This window comes from Scleropages formosus, chromosome 3 (assembly GCF_900964775.1).
Source record: "Scleropages formosus chromosome 3, fSclFor1.1, whole genome shotgun sequence".
Classification (NCBI taxonomy): Eukaryota; Metazoa; Chordata; class Actinopteri; order Osteoglossiformes; family Osteoglossidae; genus Scleropages; species Scleropages formosus.
The window spans coordinates 22,665,192-22,689,283 of NC_041808.1; the positions used below are offsets into that span (position 1 = coordinate 22,665,192).

The 24,092-nt window shown below is 41.3% G+C and overlaps 3 protein-coding genes across 3 annotated transcripts; 2 read left to right on the top strand and 1 right to left on the bottom strand.

The window, feature by feature from the left end:
* Window positions 1-2,522: 2,522 nt before the first annotated feature.
* Window positions 2,523-5,265, bottom strand: LOC108936694 (proto-oncogene c-Fos-like). Its single transcript, XM_018756209.2, has 4 exons — window positions 5,001-5,265; window positions 4,022-4,234; window positions 3,557-3,664; window positions 2,523-3,451 (listed from the first exon to the last, which is right to left on the bottom strand). The coding sequence occupies exons 1-4, from the start codon at window positions 5,184-5,186 to the stop codon at window positions 2,789-2,791; spliced, it is 1,170 nt and encodes a 389-aa protein (XP_018611725.2). The 5' UTR covers window positions 5,187-5,265; the 3' UTR covers window positions 2,523-2,788.
* A 3,285-nt stretch (window positions 5,266-8,550) lies between these two features.
* LOC108936678 (proto-oncogene c-Fos-like) lies at window positions 8,551-10,325 on the top strand. Its single transcript, XM_018756188.2, has 4 exons — window positions 8,551-8,836; window positions 9,169-9,402; window positions 9,511-9,618; window positions 9,720-10,325. The coding sequence occupies exons 1-4, from the start codon at window positions 8,702-8,704 to the stop codon at window positions 10,323-10,325; spliced, it is 1,083 nt and encodes a 360-aa protein (XP_018611704.2). The 5' UTR covers window positions 8,551-8,701.
* A 5,682-nt stretch (window positions 10,326-16,007) lies between these two features.
* LOC108936680 (transmembrane emp24 domain-containing protein 10-like) lies at window positions 16,008-21,701 on the top strand. Its single transcript, XM_018756191.2, has 5 exons — window positions 16,008-16,235; window positions 17,879-17,999; window positions 18,138-18,211; window positions 19,635-19,761; window positions 20,308-21,701. The coding sequence occupies exons 1-5, from the start codon at window positions 16,038-16,040 to the stop codon at window positions 20,427-20,429; spliced, it is 642 nt and encodes a 213-aa protein (XP_018611707.1). The 5' UTR covers window positions 16,008-16,037; the 3' UTR covers window positions 20,430-21,701.
* The last annotated feature ends 2,391 nt before the right edge of the window (window positions 21,702-24,092 follow it).

Consider the following 24,092-nt stretch of genomic DNA (forward strand, 5'->3'; position numbering starts at 1 on the left):
TACACAGTACCCTTAGCAAAGCGTGGGTTTCCTCCCAACAGTCCAAACATGTATTTCATGGTGAATGACGACTGTACATTTCCACTTGTGTGTTTGTGTGTTGGATGAAGGTGTCAGCTACCTGTTAATCATTGGAAATCACTTTGAAGGGAAATGAATAAATGAAAATGTCTTGTACAGCTAAGGGGGCGAGGTGGTGCAGCGGGTTGGACCGGGTCCTGCTCTCCGGTGGGTCTGGGGTTCGGGCCCCACTTGGGGTGCCTTGCGACGGACTGGAGCCCCATCCTGGGTGCGTCCCCTTACGCCCTGAGTTGCTGGGTTAGGCTCTGGTTCCCCGCGACCCCGTATGGGACAAGTGGTTCAGAAAGTGTGTGTGTGTGTGTCTTGTACAGCTCACTCTTAAGAAATCCCTCATAATTCAATGTACGGGTATTAACTCAAACTCAGATTCTGAAGAGCATATTTCAGGGTGTAGTAGTTGTATTTAAGCAATTTTTTCCAAAAAAATATTCAACACAGATTATTGTACATCCACATTGCACATTCTCATGGGGTAAAAACTGTACAAAATATTATACATTCCATGTATGTATTTATGCCAGCTGATATTGTTTCTGAGTAGTCTGGTTTCTCAAATATTTATACTTTTCTCACCTACTGCAATTTTTTCCCATTTACATCATTTATATAACAACAAAGACCCATGGATTTTTCTGGATAGTTTCTTAGGGGGCTGTATTTTAAGGTATTCACTAAGCGACCAAGAAGAAAGTTTTAATTGAATATGCTGAAATGCTGAATATGCTGCTGGGTGTTCTATGCAGTTTGGCTGTGTGCATGTATTAATAAACCAGAGAAAAACTGTCAGGAAAGACCTTTTGTCATTTTCTCGAGCATGATGCCATTCAATGAATTCTCCAAGTGGCTGCAAATTCACATGATTGGAGAATTAAAGTGGATTTCCAGGCCAGGGCTCCTTATATATTCTCGACCATGCCATGCCCGATCCGATCGTGATCTTGCTTTGAAAATAATGCTGTCGAATTTTTAAATATATAATATTACTGTTCTACACTTTAAAAAGTCTATTTTTTCTCCAGATTTATGCTCATTTTTCTACGAGACGATGGTCCAAAAAACGGTTCAGAACCTAAGCATAACAGCCTGTTTCCAATATATTTTGAAAAAAATGGTTCCTTACTTACTTCTTCCGGGAAAACTCAAAACGCAGCGAGAAAGGCGACGTAATAGTTTCTCCATGGCAACAAAACAAATGTCGTGTATGGTATAACCACTCAGAGCCGGATCGACCCTCCCAGAACCAACCAGAGAAGTCGACGTATCAGGTTTCGAGCCGCTGCAGCTGCAGCCGCCGCCGTCGCCGCCGCGCAGCCCTGCAGCCCCTCCAAATATGGACATGGAAGTAGCTGCAACTTGAGCCACGGAATACAGAAAGGCTCTGACGTCATGCTCCTCAGCCGTCCTGCCTACTTTCGAAGAGCAGAAATGCAACATGGAGGATATTCCTTCGTTCCGTTAAGAGTGTATCGATAATGCACATTCTTATTCTCATAATACTGTATGTGTGTGTGTGTGTGTGTGTGTGTGTGTGTGTGTGTGTCTGCGCGTGTATGTATAATAGAGAGAGAGCGCGCGAGAGAGTGTGTGGTTTCCATTTGACGTGTACGTGTTGCGCAGATGCGGAAAAATACCCTTACTAAGTTGTGTGTGACGAGCGCGGGCCGTGCGGTTCATCATGTGTGCTGTGTGCTGTTAAGTACAGTACAAGGCTGTAGTGGTGTGACATGTTACTGGAAGGTGCAAAATCTTTTTAACGACAAGTCATCTTGAGAGAAATGTTAAGGATTGCGGAACGTCGGCAGGCCGATCTGCACAAACCCATGCAACAATGAATGCGGAGACAACGTCTGCGCGCTGCACTTCCCAGCAATTGTTTAAAATGAAGACAAAAATAACTGTTCGCTAAATTATACATCAAGCATTTCCATGGATGCTTCATGCATAACTTTAAATGTATTTTAATATATCTAATAAATATTGGCAGTTGTGGTTCTAGAACTTTATCATGTCGTATGAGACGTATAAATTACATGCTGGCGAATAACCTAGAGTAAAAATGACTACTGAAGCATCAGTTGAGATGTTTAATGTATTAACCATTCAATGATTATCAATGTTATTTTTTGCATTTGACAAGTCAAAATTTGAAAAGGTATAAAAAATAAACTATGTGAAAATACATATAAATAAATTATGTAGCACATTACATGTTTTCATGGAAAACTTCAAAACCTTTAACATAATATATCACACGTTGAACAATGCAACTGAGGTATGCCAAGACAGAAAATGTCAATATTTTGCTAAATTATATTCAGTTTTTTGTATTAAGATAAATTTGCTATGTACAAACAAAGGAGTGCTTTCTCGTCACCATACGGTATACATTAAAAGACCTAGCACTACAAAACAAAAGATACTGTTTTCAATATTATGGCACCTGTCTGCATGCTTTTTGTAACAGATTATGGGTAGCGTGTATCTTATGACAATACTCATGCTCTTAGCTATAGCAATGTTTCTGGAAGAAGTTAATGGTGATTTAGTCAAGTGGAAAATGGACACAAACCTGCTGCTCAAAGGTGTGGATCATAACACATAGCAGACACAAAACTGCATTGCATGAGATCCTGTAATTTGCAAGATCCTGCAGACTGGATCAAGACTTAACACATAGTCCAACTAATTTTTTCTAATGGCATCAGAACTACAAGGCCAAAAGTGTGGGAGAATTCAGTACATCTAAAGCTAAATCTACCCTGCTCGCTCCACCTGTATGAGTTTCCTCACCGTCAGCTAACGGATCAAATTCTGGATAGGTGAATGAAAACGATGACAGGTACGAGCTGCAGCTGGGAGTGGTGGTCACGATGGGGGTGCTCAAGGGCTCCAGGTCACCGGACACAGATTTGTAGAGGGTCTCCCAGTCGGGCACCCCAAGGGAACCGCTCAGGTCAATGTCTGGGACCGAATGTGCAGTGTCCGTGGAGGTTTTGTCCATGCCAGACAGTATGTTGTCCAGAGGCTCCTCCTTCAAGCCCAAGGTGGGCTCAAAGTCACCCATGTTTTCTTCGGCACTGGAGCACAGCAGGATGTTTGAGTTCCCGGAGATGGCTGTGGTCGGGAAGCCAGGGCTGTCCGGATCCTGCGGCGAAGGAGCCTCGGACACACCGCTCTCTTGGAGCTTTGGAGTTTCCGGCGATGAATGGGGGGATCTGACGGGCTCTTGAAAAATTTCCTCCGGGTCATCCACGATTTTACATGCCGGCTTATGTGCAGCCAGTATGAGCTCCAACTGCTCCTTCTCTCTAAGAAGGCTGGCTATTTCAGTCTGCAGCCCCGACTTCTCGTTTTCCAGCTTATCGGTCTCCTTAAAAAACCCAGTGGAAGACAGATGAGTCTTGATCTTAAACCTGTGCACATCAGCATCACTCCTGTAGTATCTAATTTGAGACGGAAACTGTGATTTACTTACAGCTTGCAGAGTGTCTGTCAGTTCCCTCCGCCGATTGCGGCACTTTGCCGCAGCTATTTTGTTCCTCTCCCTCCGGATCCTCTTTTTCTCTTCATCTTCTGGGGACAGCTATTTTCACGTTGAGGAGAAAGGCGTCAGTCATTACCTCGAAGCATCACACCATTCCATCTTGACTTCTGTGGCTAATTCGTTCTCAGAGAAGACTGGCTGCAGTGGATCTAAATATAGACTATTGTTGCTGACTCTCCATGACTTGAATACAGATGCGTGTGAGCGGCAGGCAAACGGGCAGCACAGGCACCGGGGCCACGCGCACAAATCAAATGCTGCACCTGCTATTCATGTTCCACACCTTCGAAAACCGCCACGTGAAGCTATTTTCATTTCCTGTTCAGCACTAAACCGCATCGAGGATTTTTTTTTTTTTTTTTTTTTTTTCCCCCGGGAAAGGAGCTCTTTTAATACCTGCTCGTTCTTCCCCCTCCTGCTAGTGGTTTGTCCCTTGCTGACGCCGCCTTCGGGAGTCGCCTTGACGGAGCAAAGTGCCCGGTGGCGTCCGGCTCGACCGCGGGAAGCCGAGAGAGGAGCGAGCGTCGTAGGCTCAACCATCCACTGCATCTCCGGGGTTATTGCGATTGTTGTCAGAGTCCGAGTGACATCCATTTCACTACACAGCTCCTTCGAAAGAATGGAATGGGATGGAATTGAAGGAAAACAAAGACGTCTGACTTATATAAGCTCCAATTTTATTTTTATTTTTTTTGTTACCATTTTCTACTTCGTTTGCGTCAACGAAGCATCTCATGCAATTTCACAAAGCTACACTTATTCGTCTTTGAAGACGTGTGGCTAATATGAATACTTTTTTCGCAACTTCTGGCTGCATCATATTCAATAGCGGGCTTTGTAACTGTTGCTGGCGTGTCCTGATGCTGAAATGCTGCGAAGGGTGCACACATTTTTATATCAAAGAAACACGTCTTACGATGATGTCTATAGAAATAAACTGTAGACGTACATCGGCCTTAAACTAACACTCATTTCTGTCTGACCACCTGCTGTGTTTCCCAATGTAACATCAAGGCTGAAAAAAAGGTGCAAGAAATGTCCAAAAACTTGTTTTGAGAAACAATATTGCAAATGCAAATATAAACGTGACTACATCCTACCTATCGGACGTACGTTTGTACACAGTCGTCATGAAAACCCTTCTCTTGTGCATGTGCCTTGGCTCATATGAAATGATGGGGTTATAATAATGTCAAGTCCTTATCGCAAGTCCGCTCACACATCTGTCACAGCTTGTATTTATATTCCCGGGAGAGGACAGCTACTGTTGCCATCACCTAAGACACATTCCGACTGGCATCTGTAACACTGCAGTAATGTGAAATGTAACAGCAACGCTGTAGTAATGATAAAAATAACACTGATACATTCATACCTGCTTGTCCTCTTTTGGAAGCGCACATTCGCCGGGGACAGCATCAGCTGGAGGCTGTTGGAGAAACGGCAGGGTATCCCCGGCCGAAGATGCTGTATTGCAGTGGGATGATGAGGAATCTAAGTCGGAGCTGAAGTTAGGAAACATGATTTCTCCAGTAAGCTGCATCCAGCAGCGTGCACGCATACAAAAATAACCTTAGGTCTCTATTCGAGGGAACCGATTGCCCTTACTTCTCCTCGCAAAGTCCTCTCACCAGGTTTACAAACCCGGGAACTGCTGTGTTACTTTCCTAGCGGCCCCTTTTATACTGTGCCAGAATTTTATGAATGAAACTGTGACCGAAGGCTGTACCATTCATGGGGAGGGGAGAGGCTTCGGCGAGTGGCTGAGCAACAAATCATTGTATTGCAGCACATTATTATGTCGCCAGGAATTTGAAATTTGGCTTTTTACGTTTCAATTAAACTGAAATAAACCGAACGCTGCAACGCGAAGTGTGTATTATATGTCTGAACACATGGTTTATTTGGAATTTGCAGTCGCTGAAAAATTGTGAATGGGCTACCAATACAGCTGTAAGCAGTGACCTTGAGAAAATTATTTAGCTCGAGTTTACGTTTAATACAATTCCTATACACTTCAAAGAATGATATTAGTGATAATGTTTAGACTTCATTCTTCGGGATGTCTATTGTGTGTTTTTACGAGATGCTGTTCGATGATATCCCTATTATAAACGTGTTCTGTTTTACAGTTCTTACATTGTGCTATATCTTCACTGGATCACCACGTTTCCGCAACAGGAATAAGGTAAAGAGGCATAGTAACTGATATGTTGCGCTCGTGACTTTGTGTTTCTGTGACCTCCGATTTTCATCACGTTACTGCCTTCTTCATTGTGTTTTCACGTGCATCATGATTGCACTTCTCTCAATTAGCAGCGACAGAGGTAATTTACATGCCTGTCACACGTCTCCAGCCTATCACATGGGAAGCCCAAATGACCATATAAGGTATATCCTGTTCCCATACCTTAACGCCAGGCTTCAAGTCGCCCTGCCTTGTTTGAGGTAGAAATCCACTGTCAATACCGAATTCGCTGTCGTGACGTGTAGAATCATTGATTCATTCTTTTACTTACACACACACACACACACACACACACACACACACATTTTCAGAACCGCTTGTCCCTCACGGGGTCGCGGGGAACCGGAGCCTACCCGGCAACACAGGGCGTAAGGCCGGAGGGGGAGGGGACACACCCAGGACGGGATGCCAGTCCGTCGCAAGGCACCCCGAGCGGGACTCGAACCCCAGACCCACTGGAGAGCAGGACCCGGTCCAACCCACTGCGCCACCACGCCCCCCTTCATTCTTTTACCTATGGTTAAAATAGCTTCACCCATTAAAATGAAGAGTCTTATGCCAAGACCGATAAACCTGCTGCTATTATATGTTATAGCAAACCAAGATTAGGTACTGACAAAATATTGGATCGTATATTTCTTTTGAATGAACCTGCTAATAAAATGGCTATCAAGCAAAAAATGTAACATTGAGACATTGAGTCAATTTCATGTTAATTTTAAATAATTATGCTAAAGAAGACAATACTACACACACACACACACACATTTTCAGAACCGCTTGTCCCATACGGGGTCACGGGGAACCGGTAGATTAATACAATTTGCAATACAGCATCGAGAGTATCATTATCAAGTCACAGCTCCTAGTCTTCCAAACACTTTCTCCCAAATGTAAATAAACATTATTTTTATCACATGATACTGACTATTTTGAGGCCGAAACCAAGACGGTCTCCTTTCCCGTGTATGCAAATATTCAGAAAACTGTTGTTTCTCTTCTAATTTACTTTATAAACAGTAGTTTTCTAGCAAACTTACTGAGAGAATCACTGAAATAATCTCCAAACTCTTCATGGTCAGAGTACAGTGCAAGCTTGTTCTTCTTGCACATGATTAACTTTAAATAATAACCTTTATATATGACATAAACAGAATACACCAAAACTCGAGTTTATAACGGCGGACATTGGCAGCTCGTGTTAAACGCTCTGAAACGCAACATCATCTCCAGCGTCTCTAACGTCATGAACATGAGGGCGGGGCTTGCGTTACCATAACGACGACCAATATTTAGTGGAAAAAAGGGAATTATAACTATGTAACAATATCTTTAAAGAAGTGTTATAGCGGAGTAGAAGCATGAATCTATAGAAAAGCTATAGAGAAGCAGCTTTTAATTAACAACGTTTAATTAACACGGGGGGTGCATGGTGGTGCAGTGGGTTGGACCGGGTCCTGCTTTCTGGTGGGTCTGGGGTTCGAGTCCCGCTTGGGGTGCCCTGCGATGGACTGGCGTCCCCTCCTGGGTGTGTCCCCTCCCCCCCTGGCCCTTCGCCCTGTGTTGCCGGGTAGGCTCCGGCTCCCCGCGACCCCGTATGGGACAAGCGGTTTCAGATGATATGAGATGATGTAATTAACACAGTCTGACAGCACCTGAGCTGTCTTCAATACCTTAAACTCTGAAATCAAGTGGCTGTAAAGCATGCATTTTTAGAACATTTGACATACATATAAATGTGTACGAGAGAACGAGACACTGCATTTGAAAAAATTAAAATGTCACAGTGTCTCTTACGTATAACGTTACAATAATGGTCCACTGATAAAACCCGGTACAGGACTGCACTGCATTTTAAAAAGTATTCTCTGGTCTGTGGATTAAGAATACAGAGCTCATTTAGGATAGCGCTTTGAAGACCACTATTCCTGATCAATAATACAATAGAGCTAAAGTCACACAAACTGCATATAAATAATGTCTGCTGTACATGAATCAACTAACCATATAAAAAACACATCCTAACTACTATAAAAATTGCTTGTCTTATATTGAATTATTGTTACTACTTGCAGGTGTTCTTGGAGCAATTGGCATTAACATCCAGATTACGTATTCATATTTATAATTATAACTACTACAATAACTATATGTACTTTGTCCTGTCGTCATGTTTATGTAATCGTTTCACTGTCTGCAGACTGCTGTCAAAAACCTCAAGCTCTGTGAAGGCACAAAGTTTCTCGCCAATCTGCCTCCTGAAGGTGACGTTGTGTCTTTCCACCAATTGGATGCGCTCTTCCGAGTCTCGAGGCGCTCGGCAGGATTCCCAGCAGTGACCCGCCCCGTTCACAGGATGCACCCATATATGGATAATTACGTATGGGATTCCCTTCACGGAATATTCCAAATGTTCAGACTGGGTAGATATTGTTTTTGTTTACACTTTGTGCTAAAAATATGTCCTAATAAGATATAGAGTATTAAATTACTATTCTAAATGAGCGTCAGTAAATGTGTGTATGCAAATGTTTTGTTACTTTATTGTGATATATATATATTATATACATCGACTCACGAAAGTCCCTCCCCACAGTTTGTTTGCGAACCCAAATCGGTTGTCATAACATTCTTTTTATTTTTTTCCCATAGGCAGAGGAAATGTATAAAAGCTCCACTGCCACAGCTTTCAGTCAGACTGAAGCGCGTAGCTCTGGGATCGGAACGTAGTTTTTCTACTGAAGAGGGGAAACGCGCAACAGCGAAATCACCGCTCGCGCTTTCCTGGACAGCGCTCCTTCCTTCTGGACCACCATTAGCCTAGGACAATGTTCGCCACTTGTCTGGACTACGATTCCTCCTCCCGCTCCAGCGCTGGTTCTCCAGGCGGGGAAAGCTTCCGCCAGTACCCGTCGGCGCTCGGCTCCTACTGCAGCTTGAACTCTCCTGGCTCTCAGTCTCAGGTACGAGAAATTAACGCTTAAAAACGGTACACTTACAGGTTTTTTTTTTTAGGCTAGTAAACTTCTAGGTTGGCAAAGAACGAATACTTGAAGCTACCGAATAATTTAGTTCTCGCTTGACAGTTTTACTCTTTACCCGAATTCGGATGGTAAAGTGGTGATGAACCAATTTGCGGTATGTGCAGAACACCATTTCACTGCAAAGTTGCAGAGCACATGGAGATCTTAGTGTCATACTGTATTTCAGTGTAACAGCATTAAGTCTTTATTTACAATACAAGCTTGAATACAGCTTTGCATGTTATTTATGCTGGCTTTTTCCCTCTCTTCAGGGCTTCACAAATGTAGGGGACACGTTCACCCCGACAGTCACTGAGGTTTCCACAAGCCCACACTTGCAGTGGATGCTCCAGCCTACCAGCCTGCCATCACCTGGGGCCGCCTCCTACAACAGACTCGCTCCATACAGAACCAAGGGACCGAACCCAGTCCACAACCCACAGGGGATGATCAAGACGGTGGCTTCTAGAAGTCACACTACCTCCAGGAGAGGGAGAATGGAGCAGGTAATTAATCTGATAAATTATGTCAGAAGGCAAATGCTCCATTACCTGGTGAATTGGAATCACTTGAAAGACTGTCACATCTAACTGACTTAATTGTCTGTTTCACAGCTTTCCCCTGAGGAGGAAGAAAAGAAAAGGATTCGCAGGGAGAGAAACAAGATGGCAGCAGCAAAATGCCGTAACAGACGGCGAGAATTAACAGAAGTGCTGCAAGCTGTAAGTATTTTTCCAGATAAAAAAAAGTCAAATTTTTTTTTTTTTTTTTTTGTGTGTGTGTGTACAAAACTTAACTTCTGTTGTTTCCTCTACCATCATAGGAAACTGACACTCTGGAAGATGAGAAATCTGCTTTGCAAACAGAAATTGCCGATCTGTTGAAGGAAAAAGAGAAACTGGAATTTATTCTGTTGGCCCATAAGCCTGTCTGCAAAGTTGCATCAGAAATGGACACTGACTCCAATGAGCTGAGTACTGAACATGACAACACCACTTTGGTTACATCATGCTTAGAACCTGCCACAGCCTTCTCCAAACAAGCCCCTTTTGCTGCCACTCCTGCCTTGGGCAATTCCTCCACAGCGGCAATGTCGGAATTGGATGCCTCCTTAGAGGAATCCTTGGACCTCCTGGAGTCACTGAGAAGTACAGCAGTAGAAACATCGCAAGCTGTCCCTGATATTGACTTGTCAAGCTCTTTCTATACCCAAGACTGGGAACCCCTTTACACTCCTGCCATGGGGGACTTGGAGCCTCTGTGCACCCCTGTAGTGACGTGCACCCCTGCCTGCACCACTTACGCATCTACCTTTACATATCCTGAGGCAGAACCTCTCGCCACCTGCCGGGGAGCCCACCAGAGAGAGAGTGGCAACAGTGACCAGTCGTCAGACTCCCGCAATCCACCCACCTTGGTCTCCTTGTGAGGCCTTGAGCAGGTGCCTGGGGGGTAATGGTCTGAAGCTTGTGGACAATCTTGGAGCTTCTCCATGTTAACCCTGAACAGTTTTACTTAAAGCAGTCATGGCTGCCTCTCAAAAAGCTGAGGAAAAAGTGTTTGTCCAATCAAACATGTTCAAGTTTTGCATGTAATGTCATGCTATTATATTAATTTCTGCTGAATACTAGTTGTTCTGTTCCAGTAAAAAAAAAACTAAAATATTTTCAATGAATGTGAATAGCTGTACTGTACATGAATTGTATTTAATATTTATTGTCTATTTTTCTATGTAAGAGCGTATAGGAGTGTTTGTGAAAAGCAATAACTCATTGTGCACATGCCTAATAAAAGTATGAAAGTCATTGGTATCCGTAGACACAATATATACTGACTTCCAAAAGGGGTGTGGTGGGCATTATTTAATAACCCAAATGCACCAAACCTAACAAGGAACTCACTAGTTACCGTTTCACTTCCGCATCCTCGAAACCAGGATTACGACTGTTTGCCCACTCCAGCGCAAAGGTTAGCGTCAAGTGCTACGCTGCTGACGTCAGTACCTACCCCGCCTTCGTATTACCCCACTACGCAAGCGTAATGACGTTTATTTCCGTGACCAAATACGGATTTGCTCCGCCGCACGCTGGAAATTTCCGGAAGTTGCTTAAGCAAGCAGCTGGTTTTGCGAATGGAAAATGTCCACCGAATGTGTGGTTCAGAATTGTCTTAGGCAAACAGAAGGCTGGCTAGCTTTTAAGCGCACTGCTTTTTGAAGATAGCTTAACGATTATATAAGCTGTTATCTATAGCTTTTCATAAAGACAAATATTGTAAAATAGCCTAGTATTGCTGACCAGGGAGGTAGGATTTAGACACACACACACACAGTGACAGGCCATTCACAAATTGAGAAAAGGAGAAATATAAGGTCTGACGTACATAGTGTGTGTGAAATTCAGTAGTACTGTCTCCATATGCCCAATTTCTTGTCCTGAGCAGGATAGCAGTGAACTGGAGCCTATCGGGGAAGCACTGGGCACTTGGCCGAGGGGGTTACAACCCTGCACGGGACATCACTCGGATTATTATATAACCCTATAAACTGCATGTATACCTGTACTTGGAAGAGGAGGAGCAATTTAATACACTTGAATATAAAACTCCACATAGAAGTCAGTCAAAAGAGGATGATGAGAAAATTTCCACAAAGTAAATGCAAAAGCATTGTTATAAACTGAATCCTTCTGGTTGTGCTCATTTTAAAATAAAAATAAAAAATAGCATGGCAAAGTGCAAAACACATGAACAAACTGAGGGTGATGCATATCTTTGGAGGGGGGGATGTGGTGGCGCAGTGGGTTGGACCAGGTCCTGCTCTCCAGTGGGTCTGGGGTTCAAGTCCCACCTGGGGTGCCTTGCAACAGACTGGCATCCTGCCCTGGGTGTGTGTCTCCAGCCCCATGCCCTGAGCTGCTGGGTTAGGCTCCAGCACCCCACAACCCTGTATGGGACAAGGGGTTCAGAACATGTGTGCATACCTTCAGAACAAAGCTGTGTTTTCTGAATAATTGCTGCACATTTCTACCTTTAACACTCAGCTACTCTGTATCACGATGTTGAGCAATGTCTGTTCGGACAACAGTTGTTTGTTGAACTTGGTAAAAGTCAAGACATGTCCAAAAGGACCAGTCTTTCAATTTTCAAAATGCCACTGTACAGCACATGTAAGTTATCAGCAATGTGCAGTGTTTAGTATTCAGTGGACACCTTTGTCTTACGTGACTCACAATGCTACATATACTGAAGCCCCTACAATCATTTCCTCATTTACAGTTGTGAGAAAAAGTTTGGAAGTATCTGGATTTCTGCATGAATGCATCCTAAAATGCAACCTGATCTTCATCTAAGTCACACTAATAAATATTATTTAGCGAACGACACAGGCAATATTTTACACTGGTATATCATTACTGAACAAGTTGTTTGAATAATTAAGACCATTCACCAAAAAAGTATACAAACCTCTGGGATACTGATGTCTTAGAAAGAAGGTAATTGGAGTCAGGTATTCCATCAATGTGTCAGATGTTCCAATCAGTTTAGATGTGGGTTTGGCTTGCCCTGCTATATTAAAAAAACCATAGTGGTTAACTTCTTCACAATGTAATTTTACTCAAGTGCTTTATGGCCTGATTAAAAGAGATTTCATAAGACCTTGTATGAAGAGCTGTAACTGGAAAGGGTTATAAAAGGATTTTGGAAGACATGGTCCTACCTCAAGCTACAGTAAGATATAGTTTTCAAATGGAAGAAATGACACACGAGCACAACTGTATACACCAGAGCAATGTAACACACGCAATCAGTAATTCGGAGTTGCCAGTTTACCCAAAGCAGATCTTTGGAATGTGGTAAGAAACCTATGTAAACGTAAGGAGAACATTCAGATTCCAGAAAGTGATCCAGATTTGCACCCATGTGCAAACAGACAGATCAGGTTCTGTCTGTCTACCTGCTGTACCTCTGTTCTGCCTGAGTTAAGTACAAGGTTTTCACAATTTAAATTATTTTTAGTGGTAGCACAAGTGTGCAGAAATGTCATACTTTCTATATAACTGACTCAAGATATTAATCTAATTTGTCATGTTGTACTTCCCTTTGCCATCTTGTATGTGCATTTTTACAGTGTACAGTGAATGATGCAATGATTTAATGATACATCTACAGCTCACTGCAAACTCATGCAAGCTGTATCCTGCCCAATGAAATTTACTTCCTGGGCTGGGTTCTGGATCACTATCAGCTTGGTTGGCTAAGATGTTATTGAGAATGAATGAATAGATTATAATGTATGTATATTGCATAATGGTGAATCGTTTCCTTTGTTGCCTTACACTTGACACACACCTTTCAGAAGAAATCAGTGATCAGTTCTCACATTGGCAAAGATGTAATTCATGTCATTCATGACCCTGTGAAGTAACCCTTTAATTCATGTTACAAAATCAAAGTGCAATGTTTGTGAAATAAATGTAAAATTTCAGACCTCGAATATGTATTTTTTCACCAAAATAATAATATAATGAGATGAGTTTATATTTTGCCAGTAATAAAGCTTCTGATTAAACTTTTGGCAACTCTTGCATTAATTAATGTGGCAGCAGGTGTGTGACACCTTGGAACTGAAGGACCCAGGTTTCATTCTCAGCTCTTGTTATAGTACCCTTGATCAAGGTACTTACCCTGAATTGCTCCAGTAAAAATTATCCAGCTCTTTAAAGGAGAAAATTATTGTAAATGCTTTAGGTTAATTTACAAACCTGAAAGTGGAAGTTGCTTTGAAGAAAAGTTTCTTTTCATATTTATTTCTATTTAATCTATATATATGTAGGATATATAGAATAAATATATTCTATTTATTGAAGTGAACATACCACTGCATTTTATTCTGAAGTGTTTTTAGTTAATGTAGCTCATCATTGTAAATTATTGTAGTAGTAACACTATACTGTATGTTGTCCTCTGTGTTCACTTCGGGGTCCAGGGGAAACATTATATTGTTCCTATGTATGTCCCAAACATACTGTGGAAATGACAATAATATTGACTTTTGACTTTGATAATTTGGTCCCTCAATCCCTTTGGAACACATAGTCAGCACCACTATTATACAGACAATAGAAAATAAAATAAGGGAAATCAATGGGTTACACTGCTGATGAAGTATTCAGGTGAACTTGAGGACATGTAAACATCTTTTCAGCTGTGTATTTCTCTTGAACCAGTTGGTACTTCACCTGCTTACTGTAACATAGCAGGAAGTGAATGAAAGCTGTGCTCGTCTGCACGTTTGCTACCATGTACCATGGCATAAGTGAGGAAACACCCTGAAATCAGACTAAACATGTGACGAACAGTGCTGCCACAGTCGAGTGTGTGTCTTCTCAAACACAGCCTGTGGTGCAACAGCTGATAGAACGCTAATCTGATTTATGTTTACTATTGCTCTGTTACCTTTCTTAGTCTTGCAATTGACCAAAAAAAAAGTTAATATTTGACAGAATTATTACTATAGCCTATAGATTAAATTAAAATATTACACAAAAGCCCAGCATCTGTTGTACAGAGAGTGAATGAGAATGACTGGGTCAGTTTATTTCAATTACAAAATCGTTGAGGAGCAAGATGGCAAAAGCAACAGTTGCGGACGGGTTTTCGGTGAAATGGCTCAAGTGTGAGATGTTTGACACACAGAGTTCATTGGTACGTGTAGAGCATGTAAAAGTACAAGTATGCGGCAGTGGACAGATTTAGCGAAGTGGAGAGAGAGAGAGAGAGAGAGAGAGAGAGAGAGAGAGAGAGAGAGAGAGAGAGAGAGAGCGAGCGAGCTAGTTTCCTCCACGCGCTTCGCTGCAGTTGCGGCGGGGCTGCCACTAGGGGCGCTGTGCGCGTGCGCGCGCGACTAGCGCGTGACGTCAGAGCGGCGCACAGGACAAGTGCTCGAAAGGGGCCGGCGCTCTTCGCCGGGCGCGGTGGCGCGCGCCTGTAATCCAAGCTACCGGGAGGCTGAGGCTGGCGGATCGCTTGAGCTCAGGAGTTCTGTGCTGCAGCGGACTATGCCGATCGGGTGTCCGCACTAAGCTCGGTATCGATATGGTGCTCCTGGGGGAGCCCGGGACCACCAGGTCGCCTAAGGAGGGGTGAACCGGCCCAGGTCGGAAACGGAGCAGGTCAAAGCCCCCGTGCCGCTCAGTAGTGGGATCGCGCCTGTGAATAGACGCTGCCGTGCAGCCTGAGCAACACAGCGGGACCCAGTCTTTTGCGCTCGCCCTGCATCATCTGCATCATCATCATCATGGCCTCAGGCTCATCCTCTTCTCCGAACAGCAATAATAGAACCCTCACACGCGCACTGCACCTATTTGCATTTTTTGGGCGTCTTTTGGGTTTGCCACCATTTTTATACACTCATCTCGTCTCATTTACATCTTCTTTAAAGCCTTAACGCTTTACACTTAACACTCGACAGTCTTTTCCTATTGTCTATAACACTACAATGTGCGTATATAACATAAGAACGTGTATAAAGATGCTTCGGTTACAACAAATTAAGTTCCCCTTTCGACTGATTCTATCGCCTCCTGCTGGACGATCACACAATAAAACTATTTGCCCAAAGCAGTAATACAAACAGCCTCTTGGGGTCACTGTTTGTCAGTCGAAGTCGCAATTGTTTTGAGTCTTTTTTATTATTATTACTACACTGCTTTGTCTAACTTTACAGTCCACAATGAGATACTACGAGTACGACAGAAGGAAAACCTTTAAGATACAGAATGAAAAGACTGGTGGCATTAAGTCAGGTAGTAAACTATAATTTATGTTTTTAATAGGAACTCTGGTCTCGTGTTATGCGTCATTGGTGTCCTTAAAAGTCTCCTCCAGCACCACAGTTCAAAGCAGTCTACAAAGTCCGACTTTTCCATCCATATAGCATTACGGGAAATCCACATTTAAGGACGTTCTTCAGAACCTCGTCTTCCAAGTATCTCTTGAGAGCTTGATTATTGCGAGCAGGGGCCATCCTAAATAATGATGTCCTTTAAAGTTCCTTTCACCTCCTCGACAGTGGGGGCGCTCGACTTATCATTTAGCGTGTGGCGAGCGGCGCTGTCAAGGGTTACGGTGGCGGAGTGTGATGTGTAACTTGCAGGCGATTATGGCTCGGCTTTGCGCTTTGCTCCTTCTGCTTGCTGTGTTTCAGTGTGTCTCTTCGATTTCTTTCTACTTACCGGTGAACTCCAGGAAGTGTTTGCGGGAGGAGATCCACAAGGACGTGCTCGTCACCGGAGAGTACGAAGTGAGCGAGCAGCCGAACACGAAGACGAACCTGAAGGTGGGTCGCGCGGCCCGCGGCGCGCGCGGGTCTGTGTGAGAAAGAGGCGGGCAGGAAATTTGTCCTCGTGCCTTACGAGCCACTTCAAATTCTCCGTTGGCTTTTTTTGTTCGTCGTAGTGCTGCCGGTTTATGCTCGAAAGTCTAAATGAGAAAGAAAGGTGTTCAAAGATGAGCTGTTTTAAAAACCCACGGACTCGGAGTGTGTGTGAGTTGCGAAATTGACACACGCAACACACACATAATATGATTGAGTGAAGGAAGGTTCAGCCGAGTGTAGTAGTGTATCTAACAGTGTAAGACAGTAAGTCACCTTGGTGAATAAGGTGTGTGGGCTCATAACACTATTGCAAGTCGTTTGGAGGAAAAGCTGTACTAAATCATGTAAATCATGTAAGTGCTCCTAGACAAGGAAAAGCATAAGAAATGTTCTTTTTTGCTCCGCTCGTTTGAACTTGCTATCTAGTGTATAAATAGTGTCCTCCAGCAGGGGGCGTAGTGGTTAAGAGCAGATGCCGCCTGCTGTCTCGCCTGCGACCAACTTACGTTGTATTGATGAAGTAAAATAATTCCACTGTATAAATGGATAAAGTTGTGTCAATAACTTCACACTCTTAGTTGTTTTATGTGAAAGTGTCTGAATTAATGAATGAAATGTAAATCATGGTTCAGAAGCTAATTAGCCACCCATATAAATGCTTGTTTAAAACTTAGTCTAAATCCAAGTATTAATTTTCTTAATTGGTACAATGCACTGTGTGTTGCTTTTTCAGTTCTGTGCAATTAAAAAATATGGTCTTCCATCTGAAACCAGTCATATGCATATAATCTATATATTGTACAGATGCTAAGGCTTTACATTTATTCATGTGGCAGATGCTTTTCTCCAAAGCAAGGTACATCTAGGAGAAAAACAATGTGTGCATTACATCAGCAGAAAGAATGACTTAGATGCAGATGTTTGATTCTAAGTACAGATAGTTTACTTTCCACTATATGAACCAGTGTGCATCACACAAGTAGCTGCATAAAAGTAATGTTATGGTCCATTTTATGGTACTTTTCATGGTAGCATTAATACAGTTAGTCCTCCAGTTACAGCATGTGAGATTTATGATGATGTTCCTGATTATTTTATGTTAGTCCCAAGCTTTGGTCTTAATGTCTCATAATGACTGCTCCACATGCTGGATAACATTGTGATAATTAGGGTATGAAGCAGTGACTGCATTTGTTTACAAAACTTTTAATTTGTCATTCCCTTCAAGTTACTTTTCACTTAAAATGGCTGGCAAGCTGAAAAGAAAGTGAAAAGGAATAATTTAGAAAAAAGTGAAAATCACAGCGCAGCATAAAAGTTTTATTGTAGTATTGCACTCTATTATTTTAGCATGAATAATGTGTGAAAAATATAAAGGGCTTCTATACACTGTAGCGTTCAAGCTTGTGAACTATTTATTTATGCTTATGGTTCTTACCATAAAATATAAGGGGCTTTTCAACTTGCAACAAAGTCAGCTCACAAGGGTAGTCAGAACAAATCTGTGGTAAGTCAAGGAACACCTGTACGCACATCTGAATATGATCTTAAGATCATCCTCTTGTTTATTATAATTCTTTAATTTTTTTTTTTTTCCTTTCAAGATTACTGACTCTTCTGGTCACATTCTATATTCTAAAGAAGATGCAACGAAAGGGAAGTTTGCTTTCACCACGGAGGACTATGACATGTTTGAAGTGTGCTTTGAGAGTAGATTTCCAAAAGGTAAGTGTAATGTCTATCAAACTTCATTTTGACAGCAGTTTGGACTGAGAGCATGTTGGGGTTATTGTTTTTGTGAAATGGGTTTAAAATGTCATGTTTTTGGCTTTATCACCAAAAGCATCACTTTCCATAACTCAGGCACTGGTCGAGTTCCGGATCAGATAGTAAACTTGGACATGAAGCATGGTGTTGAGGCAAAGAACTATGAAGAGGTAAGTGTCATTGCAACCTTGAGAAAATTGTAGTAAAAATGGCTGCACGTGTACTGAGTGTAGGTTTGGCACCTTTTCCACTGTCTGAAAGCAGCTGAACATGCTTCTATTACGTGCTTCCACAATGTGGAACCCCAGCAAAACCAAAGTCAGTCTAAGTTCTTCCACTGGAACTGAGAAGTGGTGCTAAATTGCGTTGGCATTGATATGTATGTAATCATGGTCCAGGAGGGGAAAAAATGGCAAGATAATCTGAGACTGCACTTATGACACTTTAAAAGGGTGTGGTGGTTGTGTTTCTGGCAGGCTGGAATTTTATAGTGCTTGGGTAATGCATACAGAAGCCTTACATCTCACTATGTCTGTGCATATAATTTTAACACTACCTGTTTGCTTGCAGACACTTAAGAGATTTCAAAGTACAAACATCAACCAGCCCCCCCGCCCCCCCCAACCCCATCCCCACTTGTGATGTGGCTTCTCATGTACCTGTCTGTTGTCTTGTGGGGTTTTACCAATGATTCCCTACACCTCGCCCAATAAATACCCCAGTGTACATTGAGACATGAGCAGGACCAAGGGGATTTGAACTCTGCTTCTCTTGTTTAATAAATTGACCCTTTACGCAACATAGCCATGTCAGCGCAGAATCTGGTCAAGCAGTAAATACTGACTTCAGGAGCTTTTTTTCAAGAGTTGTTTGGTTGAATTTTGTTTTTTCATTGTTTATATTCTGAGGTCTGGTATTTCAGAACCAAAATGGCATTTATTAATTTAGCAGACACTTTCATCCAAAGCAAGGTGCATCTCTGAGAAGAATACAAAAAGTGTATTACGTGAATGGAAGGAGAGAGTACCAATCATTTGGACAAATTATTTGGCAGTGATTTGACAATACTAAACCCTGATTGGTCTTATTACTAGTGGTTTTTTCAAGGACTTCAACAAGAAGTCAGCTTAGAGTGAAGGTATTTTCTTAATGATTCACCAGAAATGTGACTGAGACTGACAGCTGATAAAATCTTCAGACAAACATTATGGCTCACTATAATACTGACTTGATTTAGTTTTTTTCCTCCTTAAAACTAAAGATAAAATCTGAACAATAGTAACAAAATGAGGGTGACAAATATAACAAAGTAAAATTACTGTTTTTCTTTACAAATCTACTGAAGTAAAATGAAAAATAACTGATCAAAATTAATAGGAAAAGCACAATTTCTCTGGAGAACACACAAGAATAAAAGTAACTTGTTGCTACCCACCTCTGAAGACTGAAACATACAATCTTAACTTTTTAAAATCAATTTTTTCTTAGATTTTTTTTAAAACCAGTTTTTTCAACAGTAAAATTAGCTGTTGAAGAAGTGGGTAGGTTTCTACTGTCTTGAACTTTCAGTAACAACTATCCCTTTCCAAACAGATTGCCAAGGTTGAAAAGCTGAAGCCCCTGGAGGTGGAGCTTCGTCGGCTGGAGGACCTTTCTGAGTCCATTGTCAACGACTTTGCTTATATGAAGAAGCGCGAGGAAGAGATGAGAGATACCAATGGTATGATTTTAGCATTTAAGCAGTGCATGCTGTTACCTGGGTAGGTACTTGATGATATACACCTGTTTTTTTATTGGTAGTTTTCAATTTGAATAATTATATTAGACACTTTACCTCAATTGTATTGATCGAATAAAAAAACACAAAGCACTTAACTGGGAATACATTTGTCAGTATTTAAAACTATGTCTAGGAGATAGAGCACTTTCAGTATATCCAATTAAATTTCCTCAAAATGGTAAAAATTTTTGTGGTCTTGCATGGGAATTGACAAACCTTGAGTTGGAAATCTGAAACTGAAGTTTTAAAAATTAAAATTACTGTAATAACTGTTTCCTATAGTATTTGTAATAAGACCACAGTAAAGTACTGAACATAGTTTGAAAAAGAAATGTAATGTCACATTTTTCAGTATTTGTTAGTTTTGAATCTGCCAGTTTTTTTTCCATTTTGTGCCATAAAGTAGAAGAGAATGACTATGTTGCTGGTATCCTCACTGCCTTCTTGAGCTGTTTTTTTTTTTTTTTTTTTGTGCCTTTTACCCAGAATCTACAAACACACGTGTCCTGTACTTCAGCATCTTCTCCATGTGCTGCCTCATTGGTCTTGCCACCTGGCAGGTGTTCTACTTGCGCCGCTTCTTCAAGGCAAAGAAGCTCATTGAATAAGGGGTCAGTGCTTCAAATGGTAATGGTGTCCCAAACATTTTCTCATTTATATTGTAAATACTGTTAGTTAACTCTTGGGAATATATGGTTTTGGAGTTTTCGGTGTAATTGAAGAAAGTGTGCTTCAAAATAGTCTTCAAGACTAAGTTTTATTTTTTCCTTCAAATCTTGTTTCATAATAGATGAAAGTAAAATTGTCCCAACAACACAACAAATGTGAAAGCGACCGTTACAGTTTGTAATAAAAGACATTTTGAAAGATGGACACACATTTTTTATATTCATTTTTTTCTTCTAACTATTTCAAAACTCAGTAGTAGTGCAGTGGAATAACCACATTTGGATTTATCTTAATCAAATCTCTTGTTTGCAGTATTTAAGAGTTTTGTAAACAGCGTTATATCTGATCACAGTTTTTTTTTTTTTCTTAATGATATTCATTTATGGTCATTCTTACCTTATGGCAATCTCCATAACAGGTGGTTATTTCTGGTTTAAAGGTCAACTTTTTCTATTTTAAGATCTGTTTCAATTTTTTAAAAATGAGTAGTAGCAGAGAGGTGGTGGAGGCTGTGAGGTATTAGAAACCCCTTAGATAGAATAGAAAGTGAAATGTTGCTTTGGGGGTAGAGGAAGAGGGGTGGTGTACAGCATCTCAGAGCTGTACAGAGCTGTGTGATTCCACCCAAGGTATTTTTACATCTATATTATACTTTATATTTATTCATTTAGCAGATGCTTTTCTCCAGTGACGCACATCTCATAGAAAGTACAAATTGTGCATTACAAACTTACAAAAACTACCAACCAAATTTGCTTTATCTTTTTTAAAAAAATGAAAATGTTTATTATGCTGTATTAATCACTTCTGTGTTTTGTGAAAGTTTACCATTAGCCAGACAACTGGCATGTAAGGTGAAACTTGTTTTTTAATACATTCTTCCCATGTGATCCTCCATTACACTGCAGTTGGCCTCATTCATTGTCATCCTCTGCACAGCTCTGTCTTGTGTGTGTACAGTGGTGTGAAAAAGTTAGTAAACCACACAAAAAGCTTTGTCGTCTTTATATTTTTTGACTAAAGGATATTTGAATACTAAGGATATTTGAATACTACTAATAGTTGACCTAATTTTAAAAAAAAAATCAAATTTTGCATTGATTTGTACTTTTTAAAGTTAAATTTAACTTTATGCATGGGGTGTAGCATCTTGTCCTGTGTATCTTGAATGTAATGACACACGCACGCTGTCTGAAACCACTTGTCCCAAGTGGGGTCGCGGAGAGCTGGAGCCTAACCTGGCAACACAGGCTGCAACGGGAAGGGACGCACCCAGGATGGAACGCCAGTCTGCCGCAGCCCACCCCAGACCCACCAGAGAGCAGGACCTGGCCAAGCCCACTATGCCACCGTGTCCCTGAATGTAATGACATAAATGCAAAAGAATTAGAACAAAATCCTCTAGTATGGTTTGGTCTTAGTAACTGGGGTTTGTGGCTATATCATACCAAGATCAAAACAACACTCTGCAGCCCTGAGAAGAAAGATGCCTATGAGTCTTAAAAGGGTTTTTAGTAATTTCCAAGCAATTTGTAGTCAGTCTGAAAGACCATCTGTTAACAGATAAAATGTCAAACCACTGGCAGTCTACCCAGAGCAGGTTGTCTCACCAAGTTCAGTCCAAGAGCTGACTGAAAGATGGTGTACCAAGAACTCCATGAACTCCAAAATAACATCAAAAGTTTTCCAAAGAAATCTTACCTCTGTCAGTGTCAAATTGTATGTCAACCATCTGAAGGAGACCACACACCTTCACCTGACATGCGAAGTCTCAAAACTTAATATACCCAACACCCAAGTGAAGATCAGGACTATTGGAACAGTGTTCTGAATGAATGAGAGGGAGCATGAGGTAGACCTGTTTGGCTGGATAAATACAAAAACTGCCTTTGACCAAAAGAACCTCATACCAACTGTAAAGCATGGTGGGGGTAGCTATGTTTTGAGGCTGCTTTTGGTAGTCAACCATGAATTCTACATTGTACGAGAGAGTACTTAAGGAGAATGTGAGGCCAGATGTCAAAAAAGCTGAAGCTGAACCTTACGTGGACCTTTGTGCAAGACAATGACCCAGAACACTCAAGCAAATTCACAGAAGAATAGCTTAGAAAGAAGTGGAGGGTTATGGAATAACCAAGTCAAAGCCAAGATCTTACCCTACTGAAATTCTGTGAGGGTACTTGAAGCAGCCAGTAGGTGAGAAAGCTTTGAAACATCAGACAGACAGCGTTCTGTAAGCAAGAGTGGGTAAAAATTTCTACAAGTCATTGTAGGAGACAACAGATCCTAAGAAATGCCTACAAGAAATGATTTCTGCCAAAGGGGTCAATGCCAGATATGGAAGTGAGGGGTGCATTTTACTTTTTTGTTAATTGCAAAAAAAAAAAATTAATTTTTTGTTACATTAGATGACCTTCATCTGGCACTAATGTTGAACTGAAAATATCCGTGCATGGAAATGTGTTGAAAAACCCACTTTTCATGGGGTGTACTGTAAAGCACAACATGACCTCCACCGAAGATTCAGGACATGATGTATTTGTCATTTCAAAGTAGGCGAACTTTAATATTGCTGTATGTTAATAAAAAAAAATTAAACAAATTGTTGTCCAGTTCACATTGCATCTTTTCTCACTCCCTGTGTTTCCAGTGCAGAGCAACTCTCACGTTGTATTACATGCACAGATGGAAACAGAAAATAGTCTTAGTGTTTAACATATTAATTATAGCTTTATCGGGTCTGTTCTAACAAATCTTTACTTGTGAATAAATCAAGGGAGCAAGGCCTGTTATTGAGCTTATACTGGTTGTGATAGAGCAGATTTTGTTCAGGACACAGATATAAATGTAAATTGCATTGCTAAACATATAGTGCCTTTTTCTTTATGATCTTGAGTAGCAGGTTTCTCTGGTTTGGTCAGGCGCAGTATTTTCACAACTTGTACTGGAGTATCAAGAACTACTTATGTTCCAGATTTGAAGAGACTAGGTTTTTATTACAGTTTAGCAACAGGCTTATCATTTGTGCTTTTGCATGACAATTACTTTTACATCCTTAATATAAAAACCAAATGGAAGCACTGTACTCTGACTTCAGGAAAGACTTTTAAATAACTGAGGAGTTATTTTTCTAATGTAGACCTAAAGCATGGCATGTCCTAACCCTAACGATACAGTATATAAATGGTACATTTTTCACTCCTCCCAACTACTGCCCTTAATCCCATGTGAAAGCTTGTTACTTGTACAGTACTGTGAATGAGTATTTTCAGCAGAAAGTTCTACCTTTGGCTCATAAGTTCTCCAGGAGTCTTGAGAAGCATCGAGGTGCTTTTTGGTGAACTGCAGATGAATTTTCATGTTCTTTTTAGTGAGCAGTGATTTCCACTTTGCCACTCTCCCATGTGTCCATGTTAGCATAGTGTCTTTCTTATCATGGACTCACGAACACCGGCCTGTGCTGAGGGAAGAGAAGCCTGCAGTGTGCTGGATGTTGCTCTGACATAATGATTTTACACTGATCATGGAGAGATTTTGGCAGGACAGCCACTCATAGATAGAGTCATCACTGATCCAAACTTTCTATGTTTGGGTGTGGTTCT